This window comes from Cheilinus undulatus, linkage group 20 (assembly GCF_018320785.1).
Source record: "Cheilinus undulatus linkage group 20, ASM1832078v1, whole genome shotgun sequence".
NCBI classification, from domain to species: domain Eukaryota; kingdom Metazoa; phylum Chordata; class Actinopteri; order Labriformes; family Labridae; genus Cheilinus; species Cheilinus undulatus.
Window position 1 is genome coordinate 22,559,608 of NC_054884.1, and position 22,924 is coordinate 22,582,531.

The window sequence follows — 22,924 nt, forward strand, 5'->3', positions numbered from 1 at the left end:
TGCATTAAAGTGTAGCCTCAGTCAGTATACTGGCCAATGAAACAATCCTAAAGCCATTGGTGTTAAACACACTGGATGTGTATTATAGCCATCATGAATTTCAGGGATTTCGTTACTTTAATTTGGCCAAACAGAAACCTCTGTGTTTTAAAAATGAAGCCAATGCATAAGTAGAAAAAAACTTGTATACAGCCTGGTTCAACAAATGATTTTGTTTGGAATAGTAGATTATTACTTGTCCCTTCTGGTCTAAAAAATGATAATAGATCATAATAAGGGGCAAATATGATGCAACTACAAAACAGAACAGTCTAGCTTTTTGTCAGGAGGTCTGATACCTGCCTCAGCTCTGCCTCTTTTGGTGTTTCCAGGTTGAGCTAAGGTTAGTTTGAGACAAGTCAGTGTATCTCAAACTCCACATTGTCAACATTTTGATTGCATAAGTGGGCATGTGTGCTTTCAAACAAAGAAGTATACTCAAAAACAGTATACTGGCACACTCAAAACTCTCAGTTTATGAAGATTATCTTTATGAACAAAACGTGTAAGTTTCATAAACTTTTATTGGACACAGATCTTATTTTCAGCAATAATCAAAAACCCCATTGGAAAATCCCACAGGCTGCGACGCCAACTTCCGGGTTTGCCTACAAAATTACGTCAAGACTGCACCACGCTATTAACCCTGAGTGGGCGTGGCTTCGACTTATTCGACTTCGACTTATACTGACACGCCCACACAATCCTGCAGATTTTACTACCTCATTTTTAATGATTTTGAAGCTTAATTTCATAAACTTGAGATATGAGAGATGTTTTAGTTGACTGAAATTTGATTTAGGGGTTCATAACAGGGACCTGTCATACAACAAACCTAAATACACATTAATTTTCACTTTACAGGGTCTTTAAGATTAGCCAGCTAGCTTAAAAAAAAGCTGTGTCATGAATATCTTGGATTGGCTCCTTCATATTGTTATCCAGTAAAAAGCATAGTATACTATTTTTTTTTTCATATATTTACATGTTATTTACCTGCGAAATAGGCATGATATCTTATTTTATCTTCTTAAGAGAGCATATAGCGACATTTGCATGCTAGCAAAGCTAAAGAAACATACAACAGTCTGCTCTATGGAGTAAATAACCAGACGTTAAATTTTTTTCCAGAGTCAGTGCTTAGATCTTTTTTGAGTAATTTGTGTTGGAAGACCCTGTAGCTAACAGAGGCTATCTGAGCCTGAAGGAGCACAAACATAGACATTTAGATTTTCCTGGGAAATAATCCTGAGTCATTTACATAAATATCAAGGTGTACAAGTCATTAAGTAAGATCTTGATTATGAAGGAGGTATTTACAAGGACCGAAACTCACTAAGTAATTCATGTAGCTAATCCCAAGTTTCTATCAGGTTTATGTAGATGAACCAAACTGTAAATACTGCACTCTGGTTTTACCATTGTTAACTGTGAACAGGTCAATGTTTTTCTTGAAAGAAGTTGGGTCAATTTTGTTTATTTCAACTTCATTGAAAAGCCTGATTAAGTCTGAGTAGAACCAGATGGTGCTTGATATTTTAGGACAAATGAATGAAGTTATACTGCTATGTTGGTTCTTAAGTCACTGGTTTTGGGATTGACAATGTCAAGAAAGTGTCAAAGAAATTAGGAAAACAGAGAGGGAGTGATTAAGGAGAAGGGACAGGGAGAAGAAGCATCTCATGATACAATTCATCCCCTCAAAGTAGGTGCCATGTTGAATTAGTAGCGGGGGCAGGAGCGGAGAAAGGAGGACACAAGAGACCCCGAGTAAAGAGTGTCATCATGAACCACTTTCACAACTTGCAGGACTTTAGCCAGCCAAAGGACAAAGTGAAGACAAAAGGGCAAATTGGAGAAATATTAATTGTACTATTCAGGACCTGTGTAATACATATACATGAAATAGTACTAGAGTCTCTGTAAAACCCTAAATAAACTTTGATGGAACAGGCTGTTTTAGGTTGGAATGCTTTGCCATTCTTTACTGAAATGCTATCTTACAGTAAAACAGGTGTTGTGTATATAAATATTTCCAGGGGAGTAACCAACCTCTTGGAGTTGAATGGGAACAAGTGGCGTGGGCTTAAATTCATCTGCCTGGTTGAATTTGGATTGACCCTTTTGTGACAACCATCTAAAGCCCCTTCAGCATTGCCAGATTATTTCTTTTGTTCCAGTTGTACAAATGCTCTGCCAACTTCTTCAAGGCAGTTTGTATGAGGGAAAAGGAATGACCTTGTGAACATCCATGGCACTTCTGTGAAACACCCTCAAGAGAGTAGGTTTGGGCACATCTGAAGCTTGGGATGTCACATTGTAGGACACCCCAAGTGCAAGGATAAAAGTTCTTGTGCATACCATTACCCATGTTTGCATGAAGACACATGATAGCTGCTCTCAACTTCCTTAGTGCATCTTTAGTTCTTGCTCTGAATTAAGAAATAATTTGAGAAATCTTCACAGTCAAATCCTGCTTAACCAAGAGACATGTTATACTAAAATGCAAAAACAAAAAAGCCACTTGGAAACAGTAAGCACTTATTCATACACTTTATACATTTCTCTAAATATTTTAGTCTTTTTTCCACAAATGACATCAAGTCAACTAATGTTTGTATTTGGTAAATTCATGTTGTTATCGACAGAACAAACTGAAAATACTATGCTCATTCGCTTGAGGTCACCCATCATCAGGTTTTAAACTCTACTGAGCATCTAGTTCTGACTTTTACTCAAATATAAATTCCATTCAAGACTCAAAATCTGTCCATCGTTGGTGGTTGAAGTCAGCCCAGAGTTAATTATTGACATCAACCTAAAGTTGGCTGTTAGTCTGTGTGACACAGTGGTTTGCCTCCATTCAACAGTGGTGGCTGACACTAACCCAGTATAGAGTATTGACATAAATCTGTCAGTAATCTCCATTGAGGATGGAATTTCTATCTACTGTTGGTGTTTTTGCCAATCCAATATATTGATCAAATTACAATGACATTAACCTAACATCTAGCTCTGTCTTTAACCTGATTATGACCTCAAATCAAGGCTCATGATCTGTCCAATGCTGGTGGTTCATGACAGCCCAATGTTAAGTGGTCAATGTCAAAAGTAATGTTGGGCTTTAACATCATCAGCTGGATTTGACATCAACTGAAAATCTGTTTCTGGATTATCCTGGCATCCACTGTTGACATCAGCCCAACATTGTTTGTATTAACCCAATATCTGGTGACATCAGAACCACCTTTGGCATAAGCATAATATCAGGTTTATTGACATCCTGTTTTTTTTTTATACAACAAAAATGGAACATCTGCCCAGTGGAACTGGTTGGCTTCAATCAAATATTGAATTTGACCTGATCTTTATTTTAAACCACATCTGTTCAACATCTGTTCAACATCAGAGACTGATGGTTTTTCAAGTCAGCCAGATTTCAGTTGTATGAGTTAATGTCTTTCCAGTATTTGTGATTGATGTCACTCCAACATGAGTAGTTAACCGTACAACTTCAGCTTTCAATGTCAACCCAAGGTTGGGCTGATGCTGTCAATATAAGATGTGTTAGGTAAAATAAGAGACTGCATAAGTATTCACCCCCTACAAGTCAGCATTTGGTGGATGGCCATTTGGTTGCAATCTGTGTGGATAGGTCTCAATTAGACTTGCACATCTGAACACTGCAATTTCACTCCATTCTTCTTTACAAACCTGCTCAAGCTCTGTCAGGTTGCACAAGGACTCAGCGTGAAGAGCCCTTTTCAAGTCCAGCCACAAATTCTCTACTGGATTGAGGTCTGGGCTTTGACTCGTCCACTCCAGAACATTTACGTTGTTGTCTGTAAATCATTTCTGCTATGCTTTGGGTCATTGTCTTGTTGTAAAAAAAACTTTCCCAAAGCCGTGGTTCTCATGCGGACTGAAAAAAAATGTCTCCCAGGATTTTTCTATATTTTGCCACCTTCATTTTACCTTCTACCTTTACAAGCCTTTCAAGGCTGGCTACCAAGAAGCATGCCCACAGCACGATGCTGCCCCTACCGTACTTCACAGTGGGGATGATGTGTTTGTGGTGATATGCAGTATTCGGTGTCCATCAAACATAGTGTCTTGTCTGATGGCCAAAAAGCACCATTTTGGTCTCTTCAGATCAAAGATCCAACGCTGATCAAGTGGCAACTGGACTGGTTACAAATTCTTGAAGACATTTTGCCTCTTCTCTAAAAGGCTTCTTCAGTTCTGAACTGGACTGAACTTCGGGGATGTTCAGTGCCTTGGAAATGTTTTTGCATTCATACCTTACTTATACTTTTCAATAACCTTTTCTCTGAATTGCTTGGAGTGTTCTTTTGTCATCATGGGGTAATGGTAGCCAGGAATACAGATTAACCAGTGATTTGGACCTTCCAATAAACAGGTGTCTTGGGGCACAAATGGTCAAGTGGTTTAAGGTGCTACCCATGTAGGCAGGCAGCCCAGGTTCGAATCCGACCTGTGGCCCCTTACCACACGTCTCTCCCCACTCTCTTGCCTGTTTCAGAGTCTATCCACTGTCCTTCCTCTATCTAATAAAGGCATGAAAAGGCCCCAAAATAAATCTTAAAAAAATAATAATCAAACACGTATCTTATACTAAAATCAATTGCAACACATTCAAGTGATCCCCATTCACTAATTGTGAGACTACTATCACCATTTGGCTGGACCTCTGTTGACTTTAAAGGGGCTGAATATTAATGCAGTCACATATTTGACAGTTATGGTCAAAAAGCCAGTAACATTGAAAGACTGATTCATAACATCAATCAAAGGGTAAAACATCCAAGGGGATTAATACTTCACTCAAATTACACTGACATCCAGTGTAGTGTAGACAAAAAACATCTTTTAATAAATCTTAGGCATTTTTATCATATAAATGCAGCATGAACTACATATTTTGTTATTGTAAATACAAAGGACAACCCAATTTACATAACACCATACTTTAATTTCCTGAGATTTCTAAAGAAATCCTAAAATAAACTGCTCATGACTATTCATCTCACATCTGAGACAAGTGTTGCAAGCTTTGTTTCAAAAGTCTGTGACACAAAGGCTAGTGATTCACCCTTTTAGCACATTCTTTTAAACTTTTGTTGACACGTCTTGACCAGAAGATGGCATCAAGGTAACACATCTCTATGAAAACTGCTTAGAAGTGCCCTGTGCAGTCACAGAAATGTGTTTATTCTGCTAAAATACCAAGCATTCAGACTAACGGAGGAGTTGTGTTCATTAATAGGCCCAGCATACAGCCGCAGACATGGGCTTTCTTCTGCATGACCAACAACTGATATGACATCATGAAACATCTCTCAGACAATATGACAGTAAAGGCTTAAGGCCGTGATGTTGGAGATGACATGTTGTGTTTGTGCATTCTCCATGTTACAATTTGTGAGTGAGACGCTGCTGAAGTCAGCTAAGTAGTTCGTTGATTCAGCTCTCCTACTTGTATGTAAGAGAGCTAATCATTGCACATTCCTGTTATATCCATACCCCTTCATTTAACCTGTTTAATCTCTCCCTCCATCCTGATCCAAATCATCTCTAGTTTGACTTCTGTCAGTTCAGATGTAGTCATGTCATGTGCCCATCTTTCCAGCTAATCTCTCCATCATTGTTCTCTCTCCTCGTCTGATTTCATCTCTCTGATTTCTTCTGTCACTTTATCCCCTGGGTGATTTTGTGTCATTGTTATGTCTGCCATTATATTCCTAGTTGTCAGTTCAAGACCCCTAATGACAACATCACCAGCAAAGAGCTGACCACACGGTTGCACTTTGTAGCCTGCATTTACTTTTCTTTTCTGTCGCCTTATCCTTCCACTTTGACTTCGGTATTTCTCTCTGTTGCTCCGATGTTTTGCAGCTCTCAGCTCAATCGGTCCAACCGGAATTGATCCTTCAATTTAGGTCATATTGACACTGACATTGTTAGGCAAAGAGAACATGCTGTGTCTGTTACGATTAATAGGCAAAAGATAACTTGATGTCCAACCCAATTCTCAATGACCTCCAGAGGTAAGTGAATGGACAGAAAATCCAATTAACGTCCATCTGCTGAGAATGATGACAAATCGTATTTGAGGATCTCAAACTTGTTGATGACAGCCTCGCCGCCTCCTGTTGTACGACCCTGTCAATATCCACATTCCAGTTGATACAGCCTTCCCCTCCACCAATAACAGAAGACACTCAACTGTTAAAATGCTTTAGATTGGCAGGGCTCTACGATGATTGCTTTTATGGATACCCTCATTGATTTTTCTCCATTCAATTACTCCCTCTGAGGTGAAAGATAACGCAGTTAAGGAACCACAGCCTTGTAAGAGGTCGCTCTGAATTAGGATGTGGACTTCCTATGCCAAAACGCTATCAGGCAGATTAGGGTTGAAAGTCTCTTCCCTCCTCTGTGTTTGATTCTTCTGCTGATAGTTTAAGAATACAATGCCAACTGAAAGTCAGGCAAATAGCTCTGAGCGGCGGCCCTCCCAGAGAGAAACAGTCAGTTAGCAACAAACGGAGATGGAAAGGAGAGAGATGTGTGGGATGCTGGAGTGGATGTTTGTCTATGTCCTTGAGATAAACAGTGGAGATAAAGTTAAGTTTCCATCGCTTAAGTCATCAGCGACGGGAGGAACAATGTTTGAATTGTATCTGCAGGTCCTTGAGGATGTTTAATATCATGAAACATGCCTTGCTGTATTGTTAGAAGATACTGTGTGTTTATAAGTGATCTACCAAAGCAGTGGCAGCTGTGGCAGGCTGTGCACGTGCTAAGGGATACTCCACAGAAATATCTCAAATGTATGTAACGCAAATAAAACAAATGTGTATCACAAGCTTAACTTACAAGGGAAGACTGTGTTACGAAACAGTGCAAAATGTTAGTAATTAAAAAAATTGCAAAGTTTATTCAAATGAAGAAGTAATGTCTGCTCTAGGAAAAAGTGACAGTGCCTAAGCCACACCCACTCGCAGGACAGATGCTCCCAGATTGTCAAAGACTGCGATGACAATGGAGACAATGGAGTTTTCATCTGGCAACTCTATCAGATGTGCCTAGCCTTACTAACCTTGCAAAGGCAACAAATCCTGCCAGACCAATCAGCATTAATTAAGGCTAGCTATATTTATATGGTGACAAATTGAGAACTCTTCTGAAATATCAGTAAAATGAGAGCACACAGTTAAACGACTTGCAACATGCAGTAATACACTGTAAGACTGAACAGTGAAAGCTTTTAAACAATTGAGTTGTTAGCTTAAAAATCCAAAATGGCTATTTTTTTATTTGATGGGACATTTTTTTTTAGTTTTAAGTAATCAGTACTTGATCACTGTAACTATTACTTGTCATTGCACTAGCATTATTTGACAATCAGCCCTTAATCTGCAGAGTTTTCCCAGAATGCCCTTGGGCATTAGACACTTCTGCACCATGAGTGAAGTTATCCACTCAGTTAGAGTAAGTCTGCCTGTAAACTTCAGTGTAGCATGGATAGTGAGCTGAATAACAATAGTATTTTGAGTACTATAAACTTATCAAGGTTTACAGTGTGTAGTAAAAAAGTACACACTTAAATGTCCTGTGACAAGTTTTCAGCTGGTAGTGACACAATCTGAAATTCATACTGATGTCTGTATATAACATGAGAAAGCAAATGAGATGAGTAACAACACTGACCTTCCACATGATTATGTTTAAGGCCTGTTGCATAGAGTAGGTGTCAGATGAGGATATTGATAACTACCTGGTGAAACATACCATGCAAAATTTCAGGTTGACCATGATAAACAGAATGAGGAAATATATGAGAGAAAGTATATGGTTATTTCTATGTGTTAATCCAGGTCTCTGGATGAATAGTTTGCAATGTTTCTATGCTACTTTAAAAAAAAATGGTCCAAAAATGAGTCCAAATAAAAAAGTCTCAGTGGTGTTTGTCGAAACACCCCAAGTCCTTCCATACAACTAGAGAGCATATTTTATTGAAAACGTGTAGCATATATAACCATCCTCATCTTAAAACCTGAAATCTGCCGTTTGTTCCCAGGCTGATCTGTTGGTGCAGGGTAACTTTTCTTGGACTTGAGCTCCCAGCAGAATCACAGATGATATTATACAGCTGTTTTTGCAGGCTAAGCTCTGCTCTCCATGACAAGTAAACTGACCTTTATGTTTTAATATTCATGGAGTGCCCCTTTGTTGAGGACTTGATAGCAGAATACATGATGTGTATCCAAAGGCTGATGGAAGAAGATGAAACGAACTGTTGGCGTCTGTTCAGTCTCAGGCTCCGTCTTACGACAACAGAGGAAAATAAATGTGTTGTGTTACAACTTTGGTCTTTGCCCTTTTTTTTTAAAGCCCTGACTCATGACCAAGTCTTTCTTCTCAGACCTGTAGGAAACTAGGAAAGGCTTTGTAATGAATCTTAGCAGTCAATCCAAAAGGGTGTAGTTGTATTGATATGACTGACAACCCTTTTTTGTCATGCTCTGCTACATGAAATAAAAGCTAGTGTTAACCATCCCCGGTCATTGTTGACTTAAATTGTCTGATTACTTGATTTAAGGTCCTTATTTGTCATTTAATAATCATGCATTTATTTTTTTGACTTTAACCAGGGAACAAACTAGTTGAGATTAAAACCTCATTTATAAGAGCGTCCTGGCCAAAAAAACAAAGCAATTATAATCTCAGAGGTACCAAACCCTGAGTCACAGATCAGAAACTAGTCAGTCTAAACATCTACAACTTCATACATCATCCTCCAATGCCTTCAATCTACCTTTAAAAAGATTAAAGGAGGCATAAAGTCTCCTGTAGAAGATTCCAGGCTGCAGGAGCAGCGTACCTGAAACTCGTTTCATTCATTTTAAGACTGACATACAGCGAAAAGAAATGTATATAGGATCTACTTAATTATAATTCGATTGATAAAAAGACATCTTTGGGGGGGGGGGGGGGGCTTGGATGCTGCTGTTGAGGACAGGGGTTTCCCGTAAGGTCTTTTGAGGTCACGAAAGAACCCAGAACAACATCTAAAGACCTACAGGCCTCACTCAGTTAAGATCAGAGTTCATGATTCAGCAATAACAAAGAGACCGGGCAAAAATGGCATCCATAGGAGAGTTCAATGGCCAAAACCACTGATGACCAAAAAAGAACACAAAGTCTCGTCTCACATTTGCCAAAAAAAAAAAAAGACAATCTAGTGATGCCTAAGACTTGTGGGAAAATATTCTGTGGTACTTTTGAAAGGCGCTACATCTGACACAAAACTAACTCTGCATTTCATAAAAATCATCATCGTGCTAACAGTCTATTTCCTGCAGTAACTGATGGAACCAAGAATTCTGCTTTCTACCAGACAATCCCGAAGAAGAGTGTCCGGCCATCAGACCTCAAGCTCAAGCACACTTGCAGCAAAACAATGACCTGAAACACACCAGCAAGTCCACCTTTAAATTACTTAAAAAAACGAAGGTTGAGGAGTGGTCTAGTGAAAGTCTGGACTTCAGTCCAATTAAAACGGTGTAGCATGACCTTACACAGGCTGTTCATACTCAAAAACCCTTCAGTGTTTCTGAATTAAAACAATTCTGCGACGAAGAGTGGGACAAAATTCCTTCACAGTGAGGTGAAAGTCTTATTGCCAGTTACTGCAAATGCATACGTGCAGTCCTTGCCACCAAGGGTGGCACAACCAGTTACTAGGTTCAGGCAGGCCTGCCCACAGAGTTGGCTGGGCCCCTGAAAAACAAAACAGTTAATGGGCCCCCCCTAGTTGTGATTTATTGATTATATCAGTGCGTGTGTGTTGGATCAATAGCATCAGTGCTTGCGTACAAGCTAACAATTCCTTCATGTTGGATCTGAAAAGAGTAACTGCTTTTCATCATTTTCTGCCCATTTTTACCTTTGGTGGCCCAGTTTGCCAATTTTCACCTTTATTTTAAAATTATTTGATTATTTTTCCATTAATACTACTTTTTACACTGGTATCCTGACGTTTGGGTGCATCATGGCTTGGCTATGAAGTCTGACATTTCTTTTCCAAATTGTTTAGTCAGTGTGCCCATCCAAATTGTAAACATCACAAATAAAAAGGTAACATGTTTTAAAAAGGGGGTTTTACATTTTGAAAATGCCATATCATTCTACAGCATTAAAAAAAACTAAAAATAAAATCATTTCATTTTCTTTTTTTTTTTTTGTCCCTTTGATAAGCGTGGTTGTTGTTCAGGTTAAATGTAAAATATGTTTATCACAGCTTAACTTAACAATGGACCATGATTTTCCTCACCTCCATGGGCCCACCACTGTTCAAGTGAGGGGAGAAACATAGGTGGTTTAAATTTCTGTTTATTTTACCATTTAATTACTATAATATGGGACATATTGCCCCGATTGTTGAACTTCATATTAGAATAGTTGAATGAAAGCTTTTAGGTTAAACAGTAGAGGATGGTGTTTTTTCCTTTACAGTCAGATGGGAAGCTAGTGCATTTAAGGGTAAGTGCATGATAATGCTTTGGCTTTGACTTGCTCTCTCTCCGTCTCTCACTAAACACAAGCCCCTCCTTGCCATATACCAGCCGTCCATGTCCTCCTCTACTCATAACCTCGCTCTTCCCCTCCTCAGTCCAATCTCCAGGGTGACAGACAGTTATTACACAAATTAGCAGTAACTTACCTTGGGTAACATTATGATTACATTTTTGAATGAGGACGGCAACCGCATATTTTAGCTGTAATTAGGCGATGATGATTTTGTATTGCTTGAAGAGTAGCTGCTTCTTTTTTGGAGTGATAAAGGGATCCAACTCTCTCTGACGGAGCGGAGCCAAATGTGCTTCTGATGAGGTGAGGAGTCCGTGGCACAGAAGGTAAGGCGAAGAGATGTCAAGCTTCTCTTAAAAGAAAAAATATACTTTTGGAAAAGTTACTTTATAATTATATTTAAAAAAAAACATTGTAAATGTCTAATATACCATATAAGTAGTCATCTCAGCCCCTCTGGGACTATTTTTGACTTAATTAACTTTCTTGTAGCTTTTTAAATTTAAGCTAGTTCCATCTTTTTTGCTAGCAGCGTTGGTTACCGATTTTAAATTAATTATGTCGGTTATTTTTATTTAAAAAAAACACACCAAATGACAAAAGTATTTGATAAAAAAAAAGAAACTCTGTCTATTTTTGAAAAAAAGTTTAAACGGGCAAACATAAGGTATAGTTTTTTTTCCATTTTCAATGATGTCAGTTAATCTAGTGTTAGCTTAACACTGTTAGCATCCCTAATCAACACACTTCCAGGTGTGTTTCTGAAGTTCAGCTTACTATTACATCGTTTTACATTTCAGATAAGTCACTAGGAAGAAAATATGAATTAAGATATTTATATCAGCAGTTGAACAAATATCTATTTTTGCCCAACAACCACCGTTAAAGACCTTGAATTAGCCAGTGCACAGCTAACTTTATTATAAGACAAAGAAAAGCAGCGTACCTCCTACTTGAAAAGCTGAACCTCCCAAATAACCTTTATATTGATAGAAAATAAACCACTGGCAATGGAAACTATCATAAAATAACCTTAATTTTCTCAAGTGTACTTGTAATTTCTCAAAGTGGAAAAACATATAAAGGACTTAACCTTTTTCACTTCTTTCTATTGTACCTCCTATTTGTTGGACTTCATGTATTACGTTAATCTTTAGGTATTTTCCCTTATTTGGGCATAATTGTAAAGTTGGTTTGTTTTATTTCAAATTGTAAAGTTATATGACTTTTAACTACTTGAAATGTGAATGTCCTTTGTCTTCAATTAAATGCATCTAGGCTTTTTGAGTGAAAAAAAAAATGAGCTTTTAGAAATCACCATATATGAAGAATGATGTTTTTTTACTGTCAAAGACAGGATCTGTGTGCAGTTTGGTTAAACAGTGTTTCTCTTGTCTTTGTTTGAAGGTACATGGGGGCTGAAAAATCTCCTAACTCTGGCCGGGGAAACTGCAAGGAAGGACAAATCAAAAGGAGGTAACAAGATTAAATTTATCTTGTTTGCAGAGTTATGATTAACATTCTGTATAGCCTGAGCTGTAGTGACGCAAAGATTTAAAAGGTTTTATTTAAATTTATTTATTTATTTTTGAACAATGTACATTCAATATTTTTAATTGTTTTGATAGATGAGGATGGTCCAAGTGTAAGCAATGCAACATTATTTTCAGTAACGCACATGCAGATTACACACATTTATCATGTCACCTTAATATCTTAATTGTTATAAGGACTCAGGCCCCGACCATGCCTTCACAGAACTCTGATAAAGCAGCACAATAATTTAAGCTTTATTGGCTTTTAAGTTTAATAGCACCAAATATGTGCATACAAATTCACAGCAACACAGGGCAGAGTGGTTAAGTCATTAGGTCTGAGGTCAGTTCACATGGGAATTTTAATGATTTATACTCAGACAGTACATCACACTACAAAAACTACTCCTCTTGATTTCTGTAGTAACACAAACATTCAGTCTTGTGGTGTCTATTTCACTCGTCAAGCTAATTCATAATGAGAATAATAATAATAATAATACTGTAATAGCTTTGTTTGTATGGCACTAGGGCTTGGCAATTAATCAAAATTTAGACTGAATCACAGTATGTCCTACTGCAATTTTTCAATCCCAGACCTGAAATATGTTTTAAAATACCAGTTAAATACATTTTTTGATGCAGAGATGGTATGCTCCAACTATTATGTAAACATTCAAGCATCAATTTCAGCTGGAATAGTTCACAAAACATCCTTGTTTTTGTGTATGTTTGTCTTATTGAAAATAAGACGGACATTAAAACGTCATTCCCTTTAATGAAACAACTCATGGAATTAGCATTGAGTCAAAATTATTGCAGTTATTTATTTTTTAATTCTTCAGCCTTTGTTTAATTTAACAAATATTGTGTTTGTTGTAAAATTTTGATTGCTTGTTTGTTGAGAAATGGATAGGATGAGGAACTTAAAAAAATAATCGCACATTAAATTGCAATCGCAATATTGGGGGGGAAACGAATGAATGAATTATTGAGCTTTATTGTCATTATATATACAGTGCAATGAAATTCTGAACAGCTTTCTCTTGTTGAGTTGAAAAAAGGCGGACAAGAATAAATAGAAATGGAAAAAATCACAATTAGATGATTTTCTCAAAACGTTCATCCCAAAAAACAGATGTTTATAAAGTGCTTTAACAGACATAGCAAAGACATGGACTCAGAGCCTGATGAGGAGATTCAGAAAAGTAATTATAAAGTGTATTGTTTTGTGTATTTCATCGTAGGGCATTGTATCTCAATGCATTCCATGATATTGTAATTTATCATTGTTATAATATTTGTGAGGTCACACTGGAGAGCTCTTTAAACTAATATAATTCTGGTTATTATAGGGCATCATGTCCAGTATAGAGGATATATATGACCATTCAAGAACATTAAAATAATCATGGGCTGGAGAGCTTTTTGAAACAAGTGGTATCGATAAAAAACGTAAAGGACATCATTAAAGAAACCAAGACACTTGTAAAAAAAAAAAAAAATTAAAAGCCTCTTATGTGCTGATTTCTTATTCAAATTAAGCATGGTTGAAAGTATAGACTTCAACACTTTCTTAGGTGTCAAGTGTTATTCTGGGCATTATATGATGTAATGATTATTTACTGGTTTAAAAAAAATTCCCTTTTAACTTAAGTCTTAACCTGGGAAGTTTTTCTCAATAACTGTTTTAACTTCAACCATAGCACTTGATTTGAAGGGTGCTGTAGCTGAGTAAAGTTTTTGGCTACAGTACTCCCTTTTTTGTTGTCCTTTTTTATTTGTAGTCAATAAATATAATGCCAGATAAACAGGGTTTGCCTGTTTTATTGATTTGACTTGGATGAGATTACACTGGAAACCTGGGGTCAGATATAGTTAGCTTGGACTATTCCTTTTATGATAATGAATCGAAGGACACCCTGAAAATAAAGGCAATTTTTAAAGAGTAGACACCACAAAGTCAGTGATTGTATCTGTTTTCATAATCCTGTCATAAATGGTTAAAAAGAATACCTTACATACAGAGCCTGACATGTAGAAAATATAAAAATGACAAAACTTTAAACGCTCTTGCTCCAGGCACCTATTGTTGAGTTCATAAAGTAACATAGGGTTCTTCTTGGCTCTTTCTAGCTGGCTGATTGATTGCATATGAAAGCATGGCATACTTACGGTGGCTCCTTTGGCACAACAAATTAAGTCCACGCTAAAGGCTTTTGTCATGTTGACATTGTGTTGTACTGTACTGCGTCGTCTCTCTGACATGTTTAGCTGTAACGCATAGGCTCACATGTCAGGATGCACGATGATTGGAAATTCTGGAGATGAAGTGTGGGTGACGGTAACACTTGCAGTCTCTCCTTGTAGGTCTGCTGTACAGATAATGAGCAAAGCTGGGTTACTGAGGCATGTTGTAATGAAGGCGAGGTACTGTTGTTGTTCTGTTGTTATTCCTCTTTATTTTCGGTTCAGTCTGGACTGGCCTGATTGTTGGTTGGTCTGAAAAACTTTTTTCACACATGCACTCCTGAAATTTTTTACACAAAGGTCTCATTGGTGTTATCATATGGACTTAGTTCTGTTTCTTCATTTTAAATGCATTTTACCAAAGTGAAGCCATCTTTGCATTATGTATGTTACTTTGCAGGGTTTTGTTGCAGTCAAGATGCTGACCACATGTCCCATCAGAGTTCTAATGTGGAGCATGCCTTTAATCGAGAGAGAGAAAGCCCCTCCTTCCTCCCAAACCTACAAAAATGAAGTACAGTGTCAGCAAACTACAAACTTTTATGGTGGTCTTTTAAGTTAACAGCGGGTGAGTGTGCCTCACTCATAGCATACATTTTGGGTGTAGCATCACTTTAACTGCTTTAAAGAAAACCACAAACCTTCTCCCCCACAGTTTAAGCCTATTTAGATAGGCATGCTCTTTAAAGTTACTGTCAAATAGTTCTTTTACTGGCACTGTAGGAAACTGGAGGCTGTTGGTCTGGGGCTGAGATGCACCTGGGGAAAATTCCCGGTATCACCTTCAGACCGTCCATGTGGCACTAGGAATAGGCTGACGTTGTCTCTACATTTTGAGAAGAAGCATTTTGTTTGAAATGGTATTTATGTCCAGGTAAATTTATGAAAGTGGGTTGTTATTTTTCCCTTATTGCTACGAAAATACACTAAAAACAAAACAAAAATGAAAATTTGATCTTATTAAATTGTGTGTATTCGATTTTTCATGGTCATTTGTGTTTTGTTTGGGGAGCGATTTCACTGAGTTGAGCCTCTATGTTAGTGAGTGTTATAACAGGATAATTGGATACGAATAATAAGCCATTAAAACACAGTCTACTGTTTGAAAATGAGCGATGAGAAGGGTTTTCCCTTGTGTTTGTGATTGCTGTGTTACTGGGCCTCAAAATAAGCACGTTACGCAATACGGCCAGATGTGCAGTTTTAGAGGGCATAGGGCTGTTAATGAGACGGCCAGGACTTTATTTTATTTTACAGAGTGAGACATAAGAAAGCGTGTCAGCGGGCAGCCAGACCTTGTTTCATAGCAGATACTTATTCATTTATTCTCATTACATGTCACAGTGACTCATTGTGACACTGTGTCAGTGTGTTAAACATGAAGTGTCAGTGAGGGAGACGTTCAGTGGAATGATATCATCAAATAATATTGTTTTTGGCTTGATTGTGCAAATTTTATTAGCATTTATGAGGTTTTAAGAATTTTGCACACTGATAAAAAGACAAAATCTAAATATCATCTTCTGAAAACCAGTGGTTTGAGGCATGTGATTGTTGTTGAAATTATTTTAATTACCAGAAATAATAATTTTGTCAGAAATAAAATACATTTTTTAAGTAAAAGAAGCTTAGCCTATATGATGTTCCTGCTTTGGAAAGAATAAAACCCATACATTTTAGCTCCCCATTCTGGCACTTCTTATTCTTGGATCAGTGTGACTCCTCTGCTTGTATTTTTAGTCCCAAATTTTAACAACCAGGGAACTGAAGGGTAATTGGCAATGTGATACACAATATGTGGTCCTTATAACAACAGCAACTCAACCACAAAGCAGAAGACCACATAAAATCACAGAGTGGGGTCAACAACTGCTAAGGCACATGGTCCATAAAAGTAGCCCGTGCTCTACTGATTCATAGCTGAAGAGTTCTATACTAACCCTGGCATTAATGCAGGCAGAAACAGTGCAAAGGGAGCTTCATGTAATTGGTTTCCATGGTGAGCAGCTTCATGCAAGCCTCAACCCACCAAGTCCAATGCAAAGCATAGAATGGTATGGTGTAAAGCACACTGACACTGGAAAGCAGCAAAAACATGTTCCATGGACTGACAAATCACGTTTCTCTGGCAGTCAGGTGGGTCTGGGTTTGGTGGATGCTGTGAGAATGTTACCTGCCTGACTGCATTGTGCCAACTGGGAAGTTTGGTGGAGGAGGGATAATGGTATGGGGCTGTTTTTTCAGGGTTTGGGCTAGGCCCCTTATCACCAGTGAAGGGCAATCTTAATGCTTCAGCATACCAAGACATTTTGGACAATGCTATGCTTCCAACTTTGTGGCAACAGTTTGGTAAAGGCCCTTTTCTATTCCAACATGACTGTACCGCAGTGCACAAAGCAAGGACTATAAAGACATGGTTTGACAAGTTTGGTGTGGAAGAACTTGACTGGCCCACACAGAGCCCTAACTTTAAGCCCATTGTGCACTTTTGGGATGAAACAGAGTTGAATCCAGGCTTTCTCGTCCAACATCAGTGCCTGACCCATAAATGCTCTTTAGAATGAATGGGCACATATTCCTACAGAAACACTCAAAAAATCTTGCGGAAAGCCTTTCGAGAAGAGTGGAGGCTGTTATAGCTGCAAAGAGGGCCAACTCCATATATGTTTTGGTTGAACTTGGCAAATATCATGCTGTGTTTTGTTAACAAGTGCCTTTTGTATTCATAATCATGATTCATATGCCTGTCCGGCTTCTCCAAAGTTATGGTGGCAACAACTAAAGTAATTTTAAATAGTTTTTAATGCTTCTAATTTTAAGTTCGAAGATGTGCTTAAATGATCTGGTATTTTTATAAATATTGTGCTTGAATCATATCAAGCTGTTGTAATTGGTTAATCTTTTTAGTCTGAATAACTAACAGCATATCCCTTGAAATGTTTTTTCTTTTTTTACTTAAATTGTATATGCTTTTTTTACAATAACAACAAAAGCAAAACATACAAACAAAGCCTGGTGTCAGAAAAGAGTAGCCCAGTTAGCCTCCATTAAAGTTGTCCCTTCTTTTCATGCTCTGTGAACAGATTTAAATTTGGTCCATTTTTCCCACTTTCGGGTGCTTGAATCTTGTTGAATCCATAAAGCGTGTGTGAATTTCTCCATATCATGTATTTTTTCCACAATGTCCAGCCGGTTTTTCTGATTGGGGGGGTTCTCCTTACACCATTTCCTTTTAATAGCCTTCGTTGATGCCGCTAGAAGTATTTCAACCAAGTATCAGTCTTTAGCTTGTATGTTTTCTTGTGTTAAATTACCCAGGGATAATACCTCAAAAGTCATGAGAAGCTCACATCCTAATATTGCTTTCATTCCTTTCCCTACTTCTTCCCAATACATACCAGTAGTTATTTTCATACAGTGCCAGAAAACATGGGTATGATCAGCATCCTGCTCTCCACACTTTCTCCAGCAGAAATCTTTTCTTCAAACTAGGGGTGATAAAAAATCTGACAATATTCCTCCTGTAGAATTCCCTCCAGTATCTAGAGCTAGAAGTCCTCATCTGTGTCCTGCACATGTTATACCACTCCTCTTCTGTTATTTCCCTCTTTATTTCCCTTACCCATTTGTCCCTTATATAAAGAGTTGATGCTGTTCTACTTCTCACCATATTTTGGTACAACACTGACATCGGTCTTTTGACTGAGTTTCTGTATGCATTACACAGTGCATCAATCAGCCCGTTTAGCTCATCCCGGAAATCTGACTTGATCTCTTTATTGAAATAATCTCTAACCTATAGACACATAAAAAAAAATCCTGTTTGTCTAATTCATACTCTCTTCTTAGTTTTAGAAAGCTTTTGATTTCTCCTTTTTCAATTATTGTTTTAATTATTATGCCTCTTGCCCATTGTTTAAACCTTTGGTTTAAAATTTTCATCATATGCAGCCCATCTCAAAATGTCTGTTTCTTTATCCAAATTGTATCTCTTACCTTGAAATGTTTTTATTTGGTCAAAGAGCCAAAGGTTGTCATTTGGCCAATTAGTGTAGTCACACTGAGATCAGAGTGGAAAGCTGATGTAAGACTCTGAAGTTGATTCAAGCTCTAAACATCAAAGAAAATTGTTTTTATTTTCCGAACAAATTGATAACACAATTGACTTCATAAAGTGACAGTGTAATAACAACCTAAAGGCTGTTCTTTTACCGTGTGGCCTATTTGACTCAGCCTCTGTCCCCTGTTGGTAGATGGATGTCAGGTGCATGTTATTACAAGGAACTGAGCCTTGACTGCTGGAACACACACTATCCCTAAGAAACCCTTTGAACTCTCCCACAACTACACACATGCAGACACAGTTTATACCACTGAAGTCTCAGCATCTTAGGATTTCTCTCACACGAGTGACTCTCAGAGATGTCTGCAGCTTAAGGCTTTGGCAGCTGGATGTCTGCAGGTTAAATAGAGTTTTCATGTTAGGTACAGCATGAGCTGGTTTAGTTAACTTGACAACAAAATTATTTTTTCTTCTGCAGAAAAAAAACATTGTTCTACTCTTATTTTAATCATGTTGAGATTTTTTTTATTATTATTCCACCCTATCTTTTCAGAAAAATAGTGTTATACTATTACCTCTGAGCATCTCATTTTCATAGCATGAAGAAGGTTTTTGCATTGAGTTTAGCCATATTTGAAGCAAACACAGGTCAGTTTTACAGTGCCTATAAAAAGTATTCAACCTCTTGGGTGTTTTAACTTTTTACTGATTTTCTAAATCAGTCATGATCAATATTCATTAATCAATCATGGTAGAATTGGGCTTTTATGACAGAAAAATGTAAAAAAAAAAAAAAAAAAACACTCAAATATTCAAGTGAAAACAGATTACTACAAAGTAATGTCAATTAAACAGTTATACGTAAGGTAAAATAAGTGACTGCATAAATAGCTCCTCTTAAAGTGACTGAACTAATCCAACAGAGGTCCATCCAGTTGGTGATAGTTGTCTCACAATCAGTGACATGCAGATCACCTGAGTGCAGTGAATGTGTCTCAAGTGATAGAAGTATAAAGAAATGTGTATCTGGATAGTCCAGTCACTGGGTCATCAGTTTTCCTAGCCACTATTACACCATGAGGACAAAGGGAACACTCAAAGCAACTCAGATAAAAGGTTATGAAAAGTATAAGTTATAGTTGGATACAAGAAATCCAAGGCACTGAACATCCAGTGGAGTTCATTTAAATTTATCATCAGGAAATGGAAGGAATATGGCCATCCTCCAAACTGAGTGACCATGCAAGAAGGAGGCTAGTGAGAGAGGCCACCAAGACACTTATAACTACCCTGAAGGAGCTACAAGCTTCAGCAGCTGAGATGGGAGAGACTCTGTGTACAACAACTTACCCAGGTTCTCCACAGTTAGAGCTTTATGGGAGAATGGCATGTTGAAGAAAAAGTCAAATTAAACCTAAACTAAAGTTTGCCAAAAGGCATGTGGGAGACTCCATGGTCAAGTGGAAGAAAGTTCATTGGTCTGATGAGATGCTTTTTAGCCTTCAGACAAGACATTATGTTAATGCAATATTAAACATTTTGGTATGATCTGAAACATGAGATGACAAATATGCAAAGAAATCAGGAAGAGGGCAAATACTTTTCACAGCACTGTATTGTGTGTCAGTTTCTTTCTTGTGTTTTCCAATACAAAAGATTTCTTTCACACCAGATGAGAGAGGTTTTAGTTTATAGAACATCTGGATGGTGGACTGGACATAGTAATGATCTGACGTAAAACATCCAATCAAAGTCATTCAGTTTACAATAGCAATTATGGTTAGGCATTCCTCCTTTGTTGTCATTACTCTTCCCTTTGTGTACTATTGCCCAGGATGTGTTTAGACATGAGCTGTAGGGTACAGCTATTAAAAGAAGCAGGGATAAATGAGTTCTTATTATGGAGAGTTGCTCTATTTGATATCTTTGTATACTGTAGCACAGACAAAGTATTTGGAGAATGAACACTTGTGTGGGGTGTCTTTATTTGTAGAATTAAAGCATTTCTATTTATTCTGTGTGTGTAAGAGACAAATTGAGAGACAAACACAAAACGAAGTGTTAATAAATACTGTTTATAGTTTTGTTCTGCACATATCAGACACTGATAGGAAGGAAGGAGTAGCCATTACTTTTCTGAAAGCTAGGCAGATATAAATTATTTTCTGTTTCTTTGTAACTGATCAAGAGGTTAATCATTTCTGCTCTCTCCACAGGGTACAAACAGGAGGTGTAGACTGCCTCTCACTGTAGTCTCTCTGCCACTATCATGAGCTGGAGTTTCCTGACTCGCCTGTTGGAAGAAATCCACAACCACTCAACATTTGTGGGCAAGATCTGGCTCACAGTCCTCATCGTGTTCCGCATTGTCCTGACAGCTGTAGGAGGCGAATCCATCTACTACGATGAGCAGAGCAAGTTTGTCTGCAACTCAGGCCAGCCAGGCTGTGAGAACGTCTGCTACGATGCCTTCGCTCCGCTCTCGCATGTCCGCTTCTGGGTTTTCCAAATCATACTGGTGGCCACGCCTTCGCTCATATACCTGGGCTATGCAGTCAACAAAATCACACGGGCAGAGGAGCAGGCAGGGGGAGTGGGTGGTTATTCAAGGAGGAAAAACAAGAAGCCCTATCTGTCAGGCAGGAGGCAGCACAGGGGCATTGAAGAGGCCGAGGATGACCAAGAAGAAGACCCAATGATCTATGAGATGGCAGAGGTGGAGAGTGATGGTGGAGGAGCAGCAAAAGAAAACATTGGTGATGGACCGACGAAGGTCAAAGTACGCCACGACGGACGGCAGCGCATCAAGGCAGATGGACTGATGCGAGTTTATGTGCTTCAGCTCCTGGTCCGCTCCTTGCTTGAGGTGGCTTTCCTGTGTGGACAGTATGCCTTGTACGGTTTTGCTGTCCCTGCCTCATATGTATGCTCAGACCTGCCTTGCCCTCACAGCGTGGACTGCTTTGTGTCACGGCCCACTGAGAAAACCATTTTCCTCCTCATTATGTACACCGTCTCCCTGCTCTGCCTGGTGCTCAACATATGGGAGATGCTTCACCTGGGCGTAGGAACCATCTGCGACATTGTTCGCTACCACAGGTCAGAGCTCTCAGATGATGAGCTTTACGGGCTCACACACGGCGTTCTTAACGAGGCCAGATCGAGTGGGGAGGACTACAGCAGCTACCCTTTTTCTTGGAATGCACCGTCAGCTCCACCAGGATACAACATTGCCATCAAGCCTCCCCTGGTATCTGCAGGACACCATGAACAACCGCTACCCATCACTGATCTCAGTAACGCAAAGATGGCATGCAGGCAGAACCACGTGAACATCGCCCAGGAGGAGCGCCAGCAGTATGCCAATAATGATGAAAACCTGTCGACACACGGGATGGGAGATTGCCCCCAAGGCATTCATGGGGACATTCATCAGCCTCAGAGCAGGCCGGAGGCAGAAAGTCAGGCCTACAGCCAACCACAGATCCACAATAATAACCACAAGAAGCCTCAGCGAGAACGCAAACACAGACAACAAGCCTCTAAACACACCGGCAGCAAAACAGACGCAGACAGAGGCAGCAGCACCAGCAGCAGCAAATACGGAGTCATAAAGGGGTCAGAGTGGATTTGAGAAACAGACTTTGACTCATGATCTTTGTAACTGTTTAACAATGAAAATCCCTCTTGCACAGATACAGTAGTTACTTTTGTGTGTTCATTCTGTAGTCAGGTGGACACATCCCCAAGGATGCATTATTTTCTTTGTTTTTCACACTATTACAACAACTTTGAGGGAATATTAGTGACAGAATCTACCTTACCAGCCTGCAGAAACTTCTGAACATTTAACTCTGGTAACATTTTTGGCAAATCTATAAAAAGAGATGTGCCAACTAAGGTGTTTATAAGTAGTTTAAATTATGCAAACAGGAAGTTGACATTTACATTTAGAGCTGAAATAATCGATACATCAAAAGATTAGACTGTTTTATTCTTGTTTTCCGTTTAAACTGAAGACATTTGGGTCTAGACTGGAATAAGACTGATTTCTATACAAAACAGCAAACGCAACAACTTAGTCATTGTAAAACAGTGATGGACATTTATATAGTGTTAATGACTGAACATCCAAGTAGTCTGGATCAAAACCTGAGGAAAATGTAGATGCCATTTTGTTTAACATCATTCTACAATATAAGATAGATTCTGCTACTAATATGTTACTGTAAATTTGAAGCCAAACGGAGGTTATGTGTGGATGTGTGGGTAATGGGGAATATGTAAACAATCAGGATCATTGTTTTTCCTCACGCAATATTTCATTGGAGGGGGGTAAAGTAACTTATTGACTTTTTATGGTTTTTTTTCCTCAGAGTTTCTGGGTGAAATCTACTGTTTTCATTTATTCTTGCCAAAT

The 22,924-nt window shown here is 38.4% G+C and overlaps 1 protein-coding gene across 1 annotated transcript; it reads left to right on the forward strand.

Annotated features, from left to right (window-relative positions):
• Positions 1–10,908: 10,908 nt before the first annotated feature.
• On the forward strand, positions 10,909–22,912 carry LOC121528371 (gap junction gamma-1 protein-like). The gene is made up of 3 exons (XM_041815808.1): positions 10,909–10,982; positions 12,064–12,132; positions 20,721–22,912. The coding sequence occupies exon 3, from the start codon at positions 20,774–20,776 to the stop codon at positions 22,136–22,138; it is 1,365 nt and encodes a 454-aa protein (XP_041671742.1). The 5' UTR covers positions 10,909–10,982; positions 12,064–12,132; positions 20,721–20,773; the 3' UTR covers positions 22,139–22,912.
• The last annotated feature ends 12 nt before the right edge of the window (positions 22,913–22,924 follow it).

Coding starts and splice junctions, on each gene's coding strand:
- LOC121528371 (XM_041815808.1), top strand. CDS start 20,774: ATGAGCTGGAGTTTCCTGACTCGCCTGTTGGAAGAAATCCACAACCAC.